The sequence below is a fragment of the Miscanthus floridulus genome, chromosome 18 (assembly GCF_019320115.1).
Source record: "Miscanthus floridulus cultivar M001 chromosome 18, ASM1932011v1, whole genome shotgun sequence".
Lineage (NCBI taxonomy): Eukaryota > Viridiplantae > Streptophyta > Magnoliopsida > Poales > Poaceae > Miscanthus > Miscanthus floridulus.
In genome coordinates, this window is record NC_089597.1 from 117,903,298 (window position 1) to 117,918,319 (window position 15,022).

The window sequence follows — 15,022 nt, forward strand, 5'->3', positions numbered from 1 at the left end:
CACATCCACAGGCTATGATTCTATCTAGGTCATTATGGACCGTCTCACCAAGTCCACTCACTTTATCCTAGTGGACACTAGATATACTGCTAAGAAGTATGCTGAGATATATTTCAATCATATTGTGACCCTACATGGAGTTCCTCTTACTATCGTTTCTGATAGAGGGTCAGTTTTTGTCTCTCGTTTCTAGGAGCAACTGCAGCACTGTCTGGGTACTCATCTTCTTAGAAGCTCAGCATACCACCCACAAACTGATGGTCAAACTGAAAGGGTGAACCAGGTGCTCGAGGATATGTTGAGGGCTTGTACCATTTATTTTCTTGAGAAGTGGGATAAGTGTTTGAAGTTAGCTGAATTTTCATATAATAATAGCTATCAGGAAAGCATCCGCATGGCACCATTTGAAGCCCTATACGAAAGGAAGTGTAGGATGCCACTCAACTAGGTTGAAGTGAGAGACCACGGATACTTTGGGCCTAAGCTCATCCAAGTGGCTCGTGATCAAGTGAGAATTATTCAGAGTCACTTGAAGGCAGCTCAAAGCCAATAGAAAGCTTATGCTGATAAGCGAAGAAGGCCCTTGGAGTTCATAGCTGGAGATTATGTATATCTCAAGGTGTCTCCTATGAGAGGGGTGCATCGGTTTGGCATTCATGGCAAGCTAGCCCCTCGATATGTGGGTCCATATCAGGTGTTGGAGCAATGTGGTCTAGTTGCTTACCGTCTACAACTTCCAGATATTCTATCTGCAGTACACAATGTGTTCCATGTATCACAACTGAAGAAGTGTTTGTGGGTTCCTAATGAAGTGATGGAAATGGAAGGACTTCCCCTCTAGCCAGATTTAACTATATGGAGCACCCTATCAAAATCTTGGATGAGAAAGAGAGAGTGACTAGGAATAGAGTGGTAAAATTCTACAAGGTGCAGTGGCAAAATCATTCAGAGGCTGAAGCCACTTGGGAACAAGAGAGTTACCTATTGCAGCATTACCCTCACCTTCTCGCCGGCTTGAATAGTTAGTGCTGCGTGAAAATGTATTCCTTGTCTTTCTCACACTAGGCACACGAAATCTCGGGTCGAGATTTTGTTTTAGGGGGGTAGATTTGTAACACCCTCGGAGTTACATTATACTGTTCTTGCTAAAACATCGCATGAGCATCATATTTATGTGCATATGTGTACAACATGAATTATAAATCAATGTTAGGTGCTGGAAGCATTTATGCGAAACAAGAAACAAATGTTACATTTTGTGTCACATAACATTGTTTAGTATTCTAATCGAATTCTTGTCAAAACAAAAATGCTATAGAACATTTTGCGAACAGCGATAAAACATGTGCGGTCGAGGACAAGGATAACTAGCTAGTACATCCCGTAGGTCGGATTTGGGATTCGACGCGAAATCGTTTCAATCGACGTTGTTCCACGTAAGTTTTAAAAGGTGTCGACGAAGCCGTTTCTGGCCATTTGTGTAGAGCGATCGGCTTAGGAGGTTGCATGATGTCATGACTTCGGTGGATAGCTTGATGTACCCTCTTGCGCATCGAACAATTAGTTTGGTGTTTGGAGCTTTGTGTACAAGTTTTCTAACCGCTTTAAAAAGTGTGCACGACACATGGTCTAAGCCCTGGGCGTAGTCACCACCTACTGCTGGCTTGGCATCGCTGCTGGCTTGCCAGCGCATGCTGCCATGTCGGTTGCGCCCCACCGTCGTGCTTGTGCACGCGCACGGCCCTTGCGCTGCGTGCCTAACCGACTGTCACCGCGCGCTGACCGCCGCTGCTGGCTCGCCCAAACGCACGCGCACCGATGCGCCGGCCACATCTACACTACCACCGTGAAGGCACACGCGCGTAGGGTCTTAGCGTGGCTACCTTGTTCGCCTGCTGCCACTCGTTGGCGCACGGGTCACAGCACCATGGCTGACGCGCTGTGTTCGAGCCACCGACCAAGCTTTGTCGTGCCCTACCCTGCCCTGCTTTGGCCGGAGGCACACCGGGTCCCGCGCTACGCGCCGCCAGTGGCCACGTTCGGTACTGCTCCATTGACTCACCCTGGCTGCTCACGTGAAAGATGACAGCCTGCCCCACCATCACCTACGCGTCACTCGCACTGTGTTTTTCTTGTCTGGTGCTGCCCGCTGCGACGCCATGCCGAGCCTCGTCGGCTTATAGCCGTGGCTGGGCGGACAGTCACCTAGAGCATGTCATGTTGTCCCCTATCGTGGTGCGTGCTTGTTTGTTGCGTTGACATCCGTAGCCGGACCAAGCCAAGCCACGCCAGGACCCCCTGCCTCCGCTATCTCCATGGCCGCCGGGACTGTTCTTTCAAATTCACCGTGGTAGCAGTGCCTTGTTACAAATTGACTACGTCCTCGACTCCGCTAGGTAGCCTGTAGTCCTACCGACCCCACATCACTGCCTGTAGCATCATCCTATGCTTCAATTTTGAATCACCACTCGCCGAGTCCATAAGACCAGGGTGTCCTGCGCCATCGGCTAACCACGCGACCAAGGCATCCTGGTCCAATTCCTTGCTCTACTATCCTCTCCTCCAGTTGGGCATCACCATGCTCACCACAGTCTAAGCCCTACAACTGTGTAGCAGTCCCTGGCACAGCCATGCCACCACCGTGCACCGCCGCACCCCCTTGCGCGCACGCGGCCAACTCACCTCGGGCTTTCTCCGGCCAGACCGTCACCTCTAGGGTCTCCATGGGTAGTGCCTCGAGCTTTCTAGCTATTTGGTTTGCTTCGTTTTCACAGTGGCTCACGGGAACGTACCCGCCATCGCAGGTCAGGGACCCCCGTCAGGGAGGGAGCCTGGGACGACGCCCCTGTTCGCCGTAGCACTTCCAGCCGATGCGCATTGTCGTGGAGGTAATCATCGGTCCCTTAGCTAGGCCTTAGAGGCTCAGATTACGCCGGCGTGGCCGCCCGGTGCCCGCGTCGTCGCGCCAGTGCGCGCATGGGTGCCGAGGGACGTCACCGCGGTAAAGAAGGAGAAAGGGGAGGGTGCAGCTGTAAACCCAAAGACTAAAGGAATAGTTCTTTTGAGCTTGCAGTAAATACATAGTAGTTCGGGGGTGTCTTTGCATAATTGCATCGCACGCAGGCCTCTCCCGTCACGGGCCATTGGCCGGCTGGGCCACGCTGCGCTGGTGCGCGCATCGCGCCGTGGCGGGCCAGGCCGCGCGTGTTGGGCCGCGAAGCTAGGTTTCTGTTTCTTAATTTCTAGAAGAATATAAATGCTTATTCAAATTAGTTTTCAAGCTAAACTTTAAGAAATTGTAGTAAATTGTGTAGTGATCCTAAAATAGTGAGACTAATTTTGTTAGGTTCGCAAAAATACCATCTATTCGTTAGTATTGCAGCTCCGTGTGGCAAGTATTGGGTCATAAATTACAAACTAGTGGGCTAATATTATGTAGATTAAGATTTGCAGGAATATTTGTGGGCGATTGATAATAGCTATAGACCTCAACATTGTACAGTAGGTTCGCTAGGTTAGCATGCACTTGCTGTAAATTTTGTAGCCTTAGAATGAGTTGCTAAATGACGTAGCTACTACCCTTACTTTATCGTATTTAACGTAAATCAGCGTTAGGAGTAAGAATAACCGTAGTTGTTATAATAATAATGAATGTCATACCTCAAACTTATCGGTAACAAGGCTTAGCACCATGGTTGGTATCATTAGCTTAGGAGTTAAATCGATGTACTTTTATTTTAAAAATTTCTATTGCTGTATTATTAAACGTTGCATCATCATTTCATGTAGATCACGAACTGGTAGACTTCGTGCCCGTCGGTGAGCCGGAGTACGACGAGGTGATCGAGGAGTACGAGGAGGAGATCCTCGTGCAGGATGGAGCCTAGGAGCCTGTTGGTGCTGACCCTACTGACCCGGCGCCTGCCCAAGGCAAGCCCCAGAGCATAACCCATATTTTTATGATTACTGAATATATATATGTGAGGTGCATTTCAGTTACAAGTATTTTCTGGAAACTACCTGTATAAACATACCCACCCATGAGTCCTACTAGTATAGGCCGACTAGCTGCTATGCTCAGGATACCGGTAGCGTGAGTAACCTGCCGTTACTCGTAAATAGGTAATAAAATATGAACACTCATGATAAAATGGTGGAAAGGAAAATGGTCACCGAGCAGGGATATGGATTGGGTACTGGTGGGTGTAAGGGATTGTGTCCTGCGGCCAACAGGGCATGCCTTGGTTACACGTTTTCCCTATCTGTGTCGATTAAGGACTGGTCGTTGCATATGGCTCTAGGCAAGTCAGATTTATTGTCCCGAGCGCATACTTGGGTATGGGCGCAGGGAAGATTTGTTGCTCTCTTGTCGTGGATCCGGCTCTTTCTGGACCGACTGATTGAAGGCGGGGATGGTGGAGGTCCTTGCACCACATGGAGTCCAGGACTCAAGAGTGGGGGCTTGGAGTCCAAGTTTGGACGGGGACCTAGACACCCAGGACAGGAGAGTGATGGGTTAGTACTACTTGTGCCTAGGGTACAAGTGGGGCGTGTGTTTTGGGGCACTCAGCTGGGCACATTGATTCGCGAATCATCGAGAAATCCGATACGGCTTGTCTGTGGTTTAGCACCATAGTAAAAACTGAAAGTGAAAAAGGAGAAGAAATATACTGATTGCTCAACTCTTACTTAAAAGTAGAACATGTGCTTATATAGACTGACTAGATGATAACTTAATACGGCTGATAATAATAATACATAAATAAGAACTCACTATTAGTATTGCTTTCTACTAAAGAAAACCAACAAACCATAAAGCCTATCATATTCCTTGGAGTCGGGAAATTATTCCCACTAGTCGGATAAGTTTTACGAGTACATTGTGTACTCAGGGTTTATTTACCCCTGTTGCAGGTGATGCTTGATGAGTACCTTTGTGTGGAGGATCCTTCTGGTGGGCTCAGACGGAATCCTCGCCCCTACCGCTAGATGTTATTTTTAAATTCCGCTGTTATTGTTCCGCACTCTGGTATTTGGTATTGTAATAATGTACTTTTAAGAAACTCAGATGTATGAAATGGACTTATATTGTAACTCGTTCTCATTATTGGATCCTTAGGAAAAATGTGGATCTTTCGGGTTCTCCTTCAGGGTGTGCCCACCGGACACCGCTTGTTGTAGCTTGCTTTCGGGGTGCTTAGTGTCTGGTGGAAGACAAGCGCCTCCGTAAGTATGCTATTTTGGCCGGTTCTGCCACAGCAACAGAGGGCACATCCATATTCTCATGAATGTCTCCTGCAACATCAGTACAGAAATAAGGAAAGAATAAAAGAAATAGATGTAAGGAATGGGGTAAGCTCCCAAAAATCATGCGGTTAAGACACTTACTCGGATGATTCTGTGTCAAAAGGATCTCATAAGGAGGATCTGCCATGGAAACATGAGTCTGACAACCATCTACAAATACCGCATTAGGGGCAGATTGAGCATCGAGAACCGTAGGTGCAATCTGCATATGCAGGTAAGGTTCCAAAACGGGAGGGTCGATGTGTGCCTGATGATCCATTGCTGGGGTAAACCCATGAAGGATGGGATCAACTAACACCCAACGCACAACCACGTCCAAACATTACAGCTGGCTCTTCATAGCTGGTCTCACATAGTTCTCCCACTGATCCGCACAACCAATTGAGATCATTCGCCTAAAGATATTTGGAGGAGAACCTAGGTGTAGTACACCATCAACTGCAATGTCATCATCTCCAAGGCAATGCAGCTCCTCCCGGGCCTTTGCAACCATCTCACTAAATGAAGGCCTATCATTGAATAGCGCAGGCATGCTTTGCATATCAAGAAACTCAACATATCCATAGCGATCGCTTTCAACGGTGCCTCCATGATATATGGTCACTAGGTTGTCCATCTAGTTCAAACACGTAACGAAACACATGTTCTTTAGTCAAAATTAGACGATAGATAGTACCTAACAATTACTTTCTAGCTATAAACTAAGTAATCAAGATAATAACTACGTATATATATACAGTGTACTCACTAAATAGCTAGATCATATGTAGATAACTAAATATGTAACTACATATTTAAATAGCTATCTAACTATATCTATGAACCTATGTATCTATGTTACTATCTATCTACATATATATCTCACTAGATCACTAACTAAATCAACTACCTGAGTCATCACATTAACTAGTAAATAACAAATACCGACTAAATAGGTATATTGCATATTTATAATTTTTACCTTTCCAACAACTGCTCCGCGGACGTCGACGGAGTCACAGCGAACGATGGGCTTGGGTCAGGCCGACGATACGGACCGGCGGTGGCACAGCCGGTTGCTGCAGGTGGCGGGGTCGGTGGTGGCGCGGCCGACGACAGCGGTGGCGTGCGGCGAGCGAGGGATGCCTGAGGCTCCGCGCGGCGAGTCCGGCTCGACGGGCGCAGGAGGCCACGCCAGCGCTAGACGGTGGCAAGGCGGGGGCGAGGCCGGCGGTGGAGGGCGGCGGAGGTGGCGCGGCGTGGCGGCCAGCCGCGGGCAACGGCGCGGCGCATGGCTCGGGGCGGGGGGGCGGGGGGCGGTGCGGCCAAGGGGCGCAGGCCGTCCGCTAGGCGTGCGGCGTGGCTCGGTGCGAGTGCGACGCGGGCGTGGTGGTGCGGCGCGGCGCGGGCGAGGGCGGCGGCGGAGCTCGGCTATCCTAGAGCGAGAGAGGGAGAAGAAGAGAGGAAAGACGTGGGCCCAATAGGTATTAAAGGCTCGGCGCCATTCATATTGGGGCCGAGCTCGGCGCCGAGCTCCCTGCCAGGTCATCCACCGTGCCCAGGAGCTCGGCGCCAGAGATGATGGCGCCTATCTCAACGCCAGCATCAATGGCGCCGAGCTAAGGGCATATTTTCCGAATTCTTTTCGTCAGGGGTCTATTTATGAGAAACTTTTAAAAAAAGGGCTAAATTGTAAAAAAAAATCGGCCCAAGTCGGCAGTTCAACAGTTAGGCCGCCCAGAAAAAATTTAGCGCCAGAGCAGGCCACACACAGCGGAGGGACTCGTGGCTTTTGTCTTCAGCTTTAGGAAAGTAGGCCGAGAAGATGGGTGGTGCGAAGGAGTCCCAGAGGCTAGTTGGGCCGTCGAGATAAAATAACTAGCCCGCGAAGCATCAGCCTCAGTCACCTCCCGGCGGATGATTGGCCGATGTCCAGCCCAGTAGCGCTAGGAAGTGGGCCGGGAAAGATGACCGGGCCCCCAGTTGGTAGTTTGTACTAGGCTATATGAGAGCCAGGCACGGGCACCTGAGGCCTGAGGGTGGTGCCGTACAAATTAATTACTGGCTGGTGGAGAGTGCAGACGCAATGGTCGACGACGACGGGACCTGTGGCCGCTGCGACATGGCACGAGAAAAGATCTCCCTCGCCTGCGCCCGTGGCCGTGGCAACAAAATTCTACGCCTCCGTCTCCGTCGCGTCAACCTCACATTCAGCCACCACATTCGCCTGTCTCGCTCGCTGTCCGATCCGTGCGCGTGCGAAACGGGTGTCACCCGGACCCGTCCGATGGCTACATATATCTGTCCACTCTGACTTGGCTCGTCGGCGGTCATCCTCACCCTCACCGGCTGTCGTCTTCACTCTCGTAATAATGCCGCAACTACCATCCAAATTATTCGGGCCATTTTTCCTTGTCCGCCCTCGGTCGATGGTCGTGTTCTGCTTATCCTATATTTAGCTTGTTTTATTTTTTCTTTATTAAAATAGTGTTTTTTATCCAATTTCAACCAAGTTTCAGATCAGCGAACGGTGTCCTTACAGCTTCGAGAACCTGCATGTCCACCACCCGTCATGGGCTGATGAGGTCAACATTTGCCTTCTCGTCGGCTACAGTGTTGTCCCGCCAAGCGACGCACAACTTGCATGCGCCATCGTCAGGGACGAAGCTAGGAAAAAATTTAGGAGGGACTAAACAACAGCAATTAGCAAGAAAAGAGGTTCAACAAATCTCAACCCTTCCTACCTGTACATCTACAGCTGAAATTTCAGACGACGGCTCTAAAGGGCTTCGCTTGCTCTCAAGCGGTAGGGGGGGGGGGGGGAGCCCCCTAGCCATCGTCTATCCTCTCCGAGTGCACATCGTGTCATCGGACACCACCTAATGCATGGTCGCCATCGATCATCCACTGGTACGGTGGTGCAGCCTTGCTATCTAGTTTCTGTGGCAGTAGCAACTAGCAACGCACCATGCTGGCCTACGAAGCCACGAGCCAGCTGATGGGTGGCGATGGAGTCCTAGAGGCTGCTGGTTGAGCCGCTAGGAAGTGGGCTGGGTGAGCCGGTGGATGCCGGCCTCAAGCAAGGAGCAAAGAGATAAAGAGAGAGTCCCCTTTGAGAGAGTTCATTTTTCCTTCCTCAACTCTAGAATCAGAAATAGTTCCTCCCTTATCTCTTAAAATCGGTCACTTCGACTTCTTTGACTGTTTCTCTGGGTGTTTTTTCTCTTTTTTCTTTTATGTTTATTTCGACTGAATCTTTAAAAAAAAAGCATAGTAAATCATAGAAAAACCATGAAATAGAAAATCCAATTGTGTTGGACTCCATAAGAGTAGATCTATGCAGTGAACATATGATATACTATGTTTTAGCATAAAGTTTTTGCTGTGACTTTAGATCTATGTTTTTCTATAATTAGTTCAGAGCTGCAGTTCTCTCTGGTCCAATTATGGTGAAATTTTATGGTGCGCTAAAAATTTCATGATATATGACTGAGCATGAAATTTTGGTTACAGTTCAAGCATGCAATAATTAATCCACAATAAAAATTTCACCATAATTGATGAGATAAACTGCAGCTATGAATTAATTATAGAAAAACATAGATCTAAAGTTACAGCAAAAATTTTGTTCTAAAGCATATATTCACTGTATAGATCTACTCATGTAGACTCCAACAAAATTTGATTTTTTATTTTATGATTTTTCTATAATTTACTATAATTTTTTAAAGATTTAGCTGAAATAAATGTGAAAGAGAAAAAATCACCTAGGGAAAAAGTGATTGGTTTTGAGAGATGAAGGAGAAATTATTTTTAGTTTTAGAGTTGAGAGAGGAAAAGCTGAATTTCGTGATAACGGACTTTTTTATCTACAAATTTCTACTGGCTGGTGGAGACGAAGGGTCGACGGCCCGGTGGCCGCGACATGCCACAAAAAAGATCTTTCTCGCCTGCGTCGTGACTCGTGACAACAAGATTCTTTGCTTCCGTGACACGGTACAGTCTACAGTGGCGTCACCGTCACAGCATTCAGCCGCCAGATATTCACCTGCCTCGCTCGCTGTCTGCGTACGTACGTGCAGCCAGATCAAACGACAAAGAGGAGATCAGGAGATAGATCCACACGCTACTCGCTGGCTGGCTGGCTCACCTGGGCCAGTCCTCCGATGTCTACTACTGGCCTGTGGCCTCTTGACTTAGCTCGTCGGCGGTCGGCTTCACCGGCTGCCGTCGTCTTCGTCGCTTTCCCTCAACTCGTGTGCCTCTCGTTTCTTCTCTTTCCTTCCCAATTATGGTGCCAAGAGCAAGGAACAAACCATCTGACATCTGAACGTGCGCGTGTTGTGTGCTTATTAGCTAGTGGGATTGTATTTGGATATTTCTTCCACCAAAGTTAGAACAATTTAAAATCTGTATTTTTCTTTTTTTGTGCATAAAAATCTGTATTTTTCAAATGTTCAAGGTTTCGTCGTGGCTCTACATCCCAAATTTGTGGGACGGTCGTGCATCGCTATGTAAGTTGTCTCAATAGTGCCAAATTTTAGCTAGTTTGGGTGCGTTCGCTGGTCTGGTAAAACCAGACCAACCGGCTGATCCTCCTCAGCGAACACTGTTCATCAACCAGCCGCTACAGTGTTTCTCTCTCACAAAACCAGCCAAGTTTCAGACCAGCGAACGGGGCCTTTATTGCATTGTTGTTTCACGAGGCAAGGCGATGATGCATGAGAGGATTTATGATTTAGAGGTATGTAATAAGTTTAAATGGTAAAGTACTACACAGGTGTGTACTCCTATGGTATGGTCTCTGTTAATTAGAGATATATAGCTGAGGCAGGCTAGAGTGCCTAGAAAAAACAGCTTGCCGCTCGTACTAGGGTTTTCTACTAAACACATTACTAAGCCCACTACCAATCCTCCAACCGACGAACTCGCCACTGGTTCCAAAGTTCCTGCTACTGCCTTTGTCTTTGGAGCTAGTATTGTCCTGCCAAGCGGCACACAACTTGCACACGCCACCGCCCCTCTCCTCTCCCCTCGATAACATGTCCGGAGGGCCAATAGTGCATCCCAGGTGGCGCGCGTTCCTCCTAGCCTACATTGTGTTTGATACCTCCTCGTGGTTGTCACCCTCCATTTGTTGCAGTCTCACTGCTATAGCTTCTGGCATCGCATTGTGATGTCCCCAAGGATTCCATTTAGGAGTAAAGGAGCACGTCAGCGACATCCAAGACCACAAAGACGACAACCAACACCAAGGAAGCCGCACCCACAGGGTCGCAGGGAGGGGTAGGGTGTCTCACCCAATGATAGGTGCAAAAAAGGTATGCGTGCTACGCTGCCACGGGAAGGAGGGGGGTCTGCCTTTACTGTCACTTGATCTGTCACGCTCTCGACCAGAACCACCGCACTGCCGCGCCTCTGACTGGATCCGCCTTCGGGTAGTTGGAAGGTGGAGAGGCAGGCAGTGGGAAAGTGGAGGCTATGGAGGCATGCTACGGGGAGAGAGGAGAGAGAGCCAAGATGATAGGAGGAGGTGGCTGAGAACTCTAAGTCGGGCTTTGGGTCTATTTTCTAAGATGGGTCTCCTAAGAGGTTCACCTATAAAAATCAGCTTTTATTTTTAGAGAGGCTTGTATGTAAGATATACCTCTATAAATAGAACAAATAGGGATATTTTCGGAAGGCAGTGGTAAGAGGTTCCATTTGCAGCGATTGAAGGAGAAGGGTCACACGCACGCACGCACGCAAGCACATGCAAAGGTTATAGGCTGAAAGTTGGGATGCTGCTTGTGAGCCAACCGAAATTCTGAACAAAGATGCTCGCCTCACATCAATGCTCAAATATTCATGTCGTTCCCTTTCGATTCAGTCGCAAATGATCCATGTGCCGGTCTCGATCGAGCTATGTTACACGCATACGTCCCTGAAGCCGCGTATCACGTATCCGATATGTATTGGATACGGATACGTGTTCGATACGTCGGAATACGTATTCTTGGAGTATCCGATTTTTTATTATTTTCGTGCAAATTGGATACGACATCCGACACGTATCTGGCCTGCCGATACGGCCTAGCCCAGTAAGAAGCCCAGGAAGATAGACCCTTATCCCTCTGCCCCGACGCCATAATGTCCATGTCCACGGTCCCGCACGGCTGCGCCCGTGCCTCGCGCCGCATCCCTGCGCAGTGACGCCGCAACCCCGCTCGTCGGCCGCCGGCCACCGGCGACGAGCCTCCGCCTCCGCTCGCCGGCGACGAGCCTCCATCCCTACTCGCCGGCCTCCAGCGACGAGTTTCCGCCCCGCTCCCTTGCATCGCCCGCTGCGCACACGCGCGCCGCGCAGGAGGTGCGCCACCGCTCGCCGGCCTCCCCCGCATTCTCCGTGCCATCAATTGACTTCTCCTACAGACCTTCGTGCCGGGAGCACCACGCTGGGGAGCACCCACCAGTTCGCCGCGGCTGTAGCTGGCTCGCCCGATGCAGGGGCAAGGTGCTGGCGACCTCCCATGAATACATCTCCTTTTCATACTTGATCTACTATTCTACTCTAGTTCTTCAGTTCTCGTTGCTTGATTTTGTGTGTTCCCCACATCAGCTTTATGATTAGTGTTTCCCATGCTTGATTGCTTGCATCCAATAGATGGCCTCTACATATTTGGGTAGTGCCAGTGCAAGTGCTAGTCCTAGCATAGGATCTGTGGTTACCGGCCATAACTACAACAGACATTAGGGCTCTCCTGTTCCTGACTTCCTTTTTTAGATAGAAATTTTTGGTAATTGAGCATTAATCTAGTATGGTTACTCAAATTTTAAACTTTCACAATTTTAATTTGCATTATTATTTATTTATTATAAAAAAATAGTAAAATGTATCCGCTTATCATGTTCTCTTAGAAATTGATGTATCCACGTATCCGTATCCTTCCAATACCTATACGCGTATCCATATCTGTGCTGCATAGCGATCGAGGCTTATGTATACATATACATACACATGCACATCGACTCATCATGGACTGTGGTGCGCGGTTTCATCATCAGAAACACCCACATGTCCCAGGAAGCTTCCCCGTGGACCGTATGGTGTGTGCCTTGTCCCTGGCCTTCCTCTCGGCGCTCCTCCTCTTCTCCTCCGCCGTCAGCCTCGACGCGGCGGCCACCTTGTTGATCCTCGACATCTCCTCGTTGTACTCCTCCAGCGCCTTCGCACGCTTCCTCTCCGACTCACTCTACAAGAGATCAGATCGATCGGCAAGATTAATAAAACTAAACAAGTTCGTACGTTCCGATAAATCTTCTGAACAAAGCATAACGAAATGAACCTCGTCTTTCAGCTCCTTTTGGCGCCTGGCCTTTGCCTTCTTCTCCACCTCCCATTCAGCAATCGTCTGCATCGTCTCGTCGTACCTGCCAGAAATTAAATCGGTGGCAAATCAAACAAAACCAGTCGATTTTGCCTCCAAACAAAACCAAACTGATCACCAGCCGCTAGCTTACTGCTTCTTGATCTTCGCCAGCTTCTCCTTCTCCCAGGCATCTGCCATGGCTTCGTTTTCGCTGGAGAACGCCACTCCACCACCAGACGTGGTAGCAGCTCCACCACTCTCTCTACCGGCCGCCGAATACGAGCTCGACGTCTTGCTGTCCATTGGCCGTGCCGTTGGCTGTGCCGCCACCGTCTGGTTCCCCTGATCTTGCTCGAATCTCCTGCTTCCTCTCTTTTCTGAAGGTTTCCGGCTGAAACTGGGGTCCTTCCTTACGCGTGGTGCAGGGTCAGTGAAAGCAGGGGGCCTTTCATCTGAAACTGCACCCTCTGCTGGCTTCTTCTGAGCCGGTCTTATTGGCCGATTCACTGACACATTAGCTGAAAATTTACCCAAATGAATATGACACGTTAGCAAAAAAGAAAATCTCAAAATTACTGTTAGATATTCTTTCAAAAAAAATTACAGTTAGATAGTATATATACCACCTTGTTCATCTTGGTAATCGTCGTCTATGGGCTCTTTACCAGTGAACCATCTTGAGGAAGAGGATCTGCTGCCTTCGAAAATTGGCTTCTTCAGGCTCTCGCCTCGCTTGGGTGTACGTGGTGACTTGCTGGACTGCGGCGTGGTCCGAGCAGGTCCATCATCCATGGAAGAAGAAGCAGCAGGACGCTGCTCCTTGTTTCCATTTCCACACGCAAGCTTGTCCGCGACAGCATACGGCGGCCTCTCTTGAGACGCTAACAGCCTCTCCTCCTCTCGCGCGGCGATGGCGTAGGCGACTGCTGCCACCGTGGCTGCATACGCCGCGTCGTACTCCTCTGCTGCATTGCTCATTGGCCCCAAGCAGAAATGCAAGCTTGGATTAGTCATCAGTCATTAGTCACCTGCCTCGACAAATTTCAACCGTTGGAAACGTAGATGATTAGGTGAAAACGACACATGTCTCATCTAATTTAGTTTCACCTCTGCGTGAACTTGTCCTTTGCTGAGATGGTACTGGTACTGTCTCGCCGCCGCCGCCACGATCTTCCTGCCTCACCCCAGAGAAGCTGACCCTGTGCAAACACCGCATATATGGTTGTGAATTTGAGCACCAAGATGGAGGAATGGAGGTAGTAGAAGCCAATAGACGAACGAAGTGACAAAGGTCTCTTGCAATTTACTACCTCAGATGTTTCAGATCGTCATCCATGGTGCATGCAAGAAGAACAATTCGTGAACAAACCAAACTAAAAGCCCAATCTTCGTCCTAAATGTAATGCGCAACTCCTAACTCCAATTTTCCAATAAGCTTAAGTAGTAAGCTATGCACTTGAACGCTATATAGAGAGGAGCTGAGGAAGAGAAGGAGGTTAGAGAGGGTATCAGGGTAAGTAAGAGCTGTAATACACGACACGAAAGCGCTAGTCTCGGAGGCACGGAATGCAGAGGATCAGAGGAGGCATGGCGGATCGGAATGCAGCACTGTAGCAAAAGCCGGTTTTCTCTCTCCTCCCCTCCCCCTCTCACTGACGCCGTCACTGTTCATCAAAGCCGCACAAGCCAGTTTTCCTGCTTCTCCCCGCGCGCTACAGTGTTTTTGCTACAGTAAGAGAAAGGTATGAGAGAGAAAACCGGTCTTTTGCTACAGTGTTGCTACAGTAGAGAGAAAGTAGGAGAGAGAAGCCGGTTGAAGCTGTTCCAAACGGGGCCTTAGTCGTGTCAAATCGAACGTTCGGATTCTAACTAAGATGATTAAACGTGAGCTCATTATAAAACTAATTGCACAGGAATAGATCAATTAGCGAGACAAATCTATTAAGCTTAGTTAATCCATAATTAGTAAATGTTACTATAGCACCACATTGTCAAATTATGAACTAATTATACTTAATAGATTCGTCTCCCAAATTAACCTCATTCTGTGTAATTAGTTTTATAATTAATCTATGTTTAATACTCCTAATTGATATCAAAGATTCGACAGGCACGGCTAGATTTTTGCCAAAGGAAAAGGAGAAATTCTTTCCTTGTCTTGCTGAGCCATATATCTTGCGTGAGCGTGAGCGTGACTGACAGACACTCCTGCTGTCCTGTCCTGTTCCTGCTGCACAGTATTGCACACGCACGTTCCGATCGATCGATCTCCGACCCGATAAGTCCTCAATGCAAGTTTAGCACAGTAGCAGCGAGATCGAACGACGGAGGAAGCAGAGCCACACACGCCGCTCGCTCGCACGCTGGCTCACCTCGGCCCGTCCGAT

The 15,022-nt window shown here is 48.8% G+C and overlaps 1 protein-coding gene across 2 annotated transcripts; it reads right to left on the reverse strand.

Moving 5' to 3' along the window:
- Nucleotides 1-12,149: 12,149 nt before the first annotated feature.
- Nucleotides 12,150-14,142, reverse strand: LOC136522443 (uncharacterized). 2 transcript variants are annotated; one of them, XM_066516265.1, is made up of 6 exons: nucleotides 13,946-14,142; nucleotides 13,743-13,834; nucleotides 13,262-13,597; nucleotides 12,787-13,153; nucleotides 12,612-12,696; nucleotides 12,150-12,518 (listed from the first exon to the last, which is right to left on the reverse strand). In XM_066516265.1, exons 1-6 carry the CDS (start codon nucleotides 13,969-13,971, stop codon nucleotides 12,327-12,329), a joined length of 1,098 nt encoding a protein of 365 aa, XP_066372362.1. In that variant the 5' UTR covers nucleotides 13,972-14,142; the 3' UTR covers nucleotides 12,150-12,326. The 2 variants fall into 2 exon arrangements, with proteins under 2 accessions (XP_066372362.1, XP_066372361.1); XM_066516264.1 differs by having other exon boundaries at nucleotides 13,262-13,600.
- Nucleotides 14,143-15,022: the final 880 nt, after the last annotated feature.

Bases quoted from the DNA above. Each gene is read 5' to 3' on its own strand.
- LOC136522443 (XM_066516264.1), bottom strand. From the start codon at position 13,971: ATGGATGACGATCTGAAACATCTGAG. The intron at 13,835-13,945 runs GTAGTAAATTGC...GTGTTTGCACAG, and splicing joins GACGATCTGAAACATCTGAG to GGTCAGCTTCTCTGGGGTGA. The intron at 12,519-12,611 runs GTTCATTTCGTT...GATCTCTTGTAG, and splicing joins AAAAGGAGCTGAAAGACGAG to AGTGAGTCGGAGAGGAAGCG.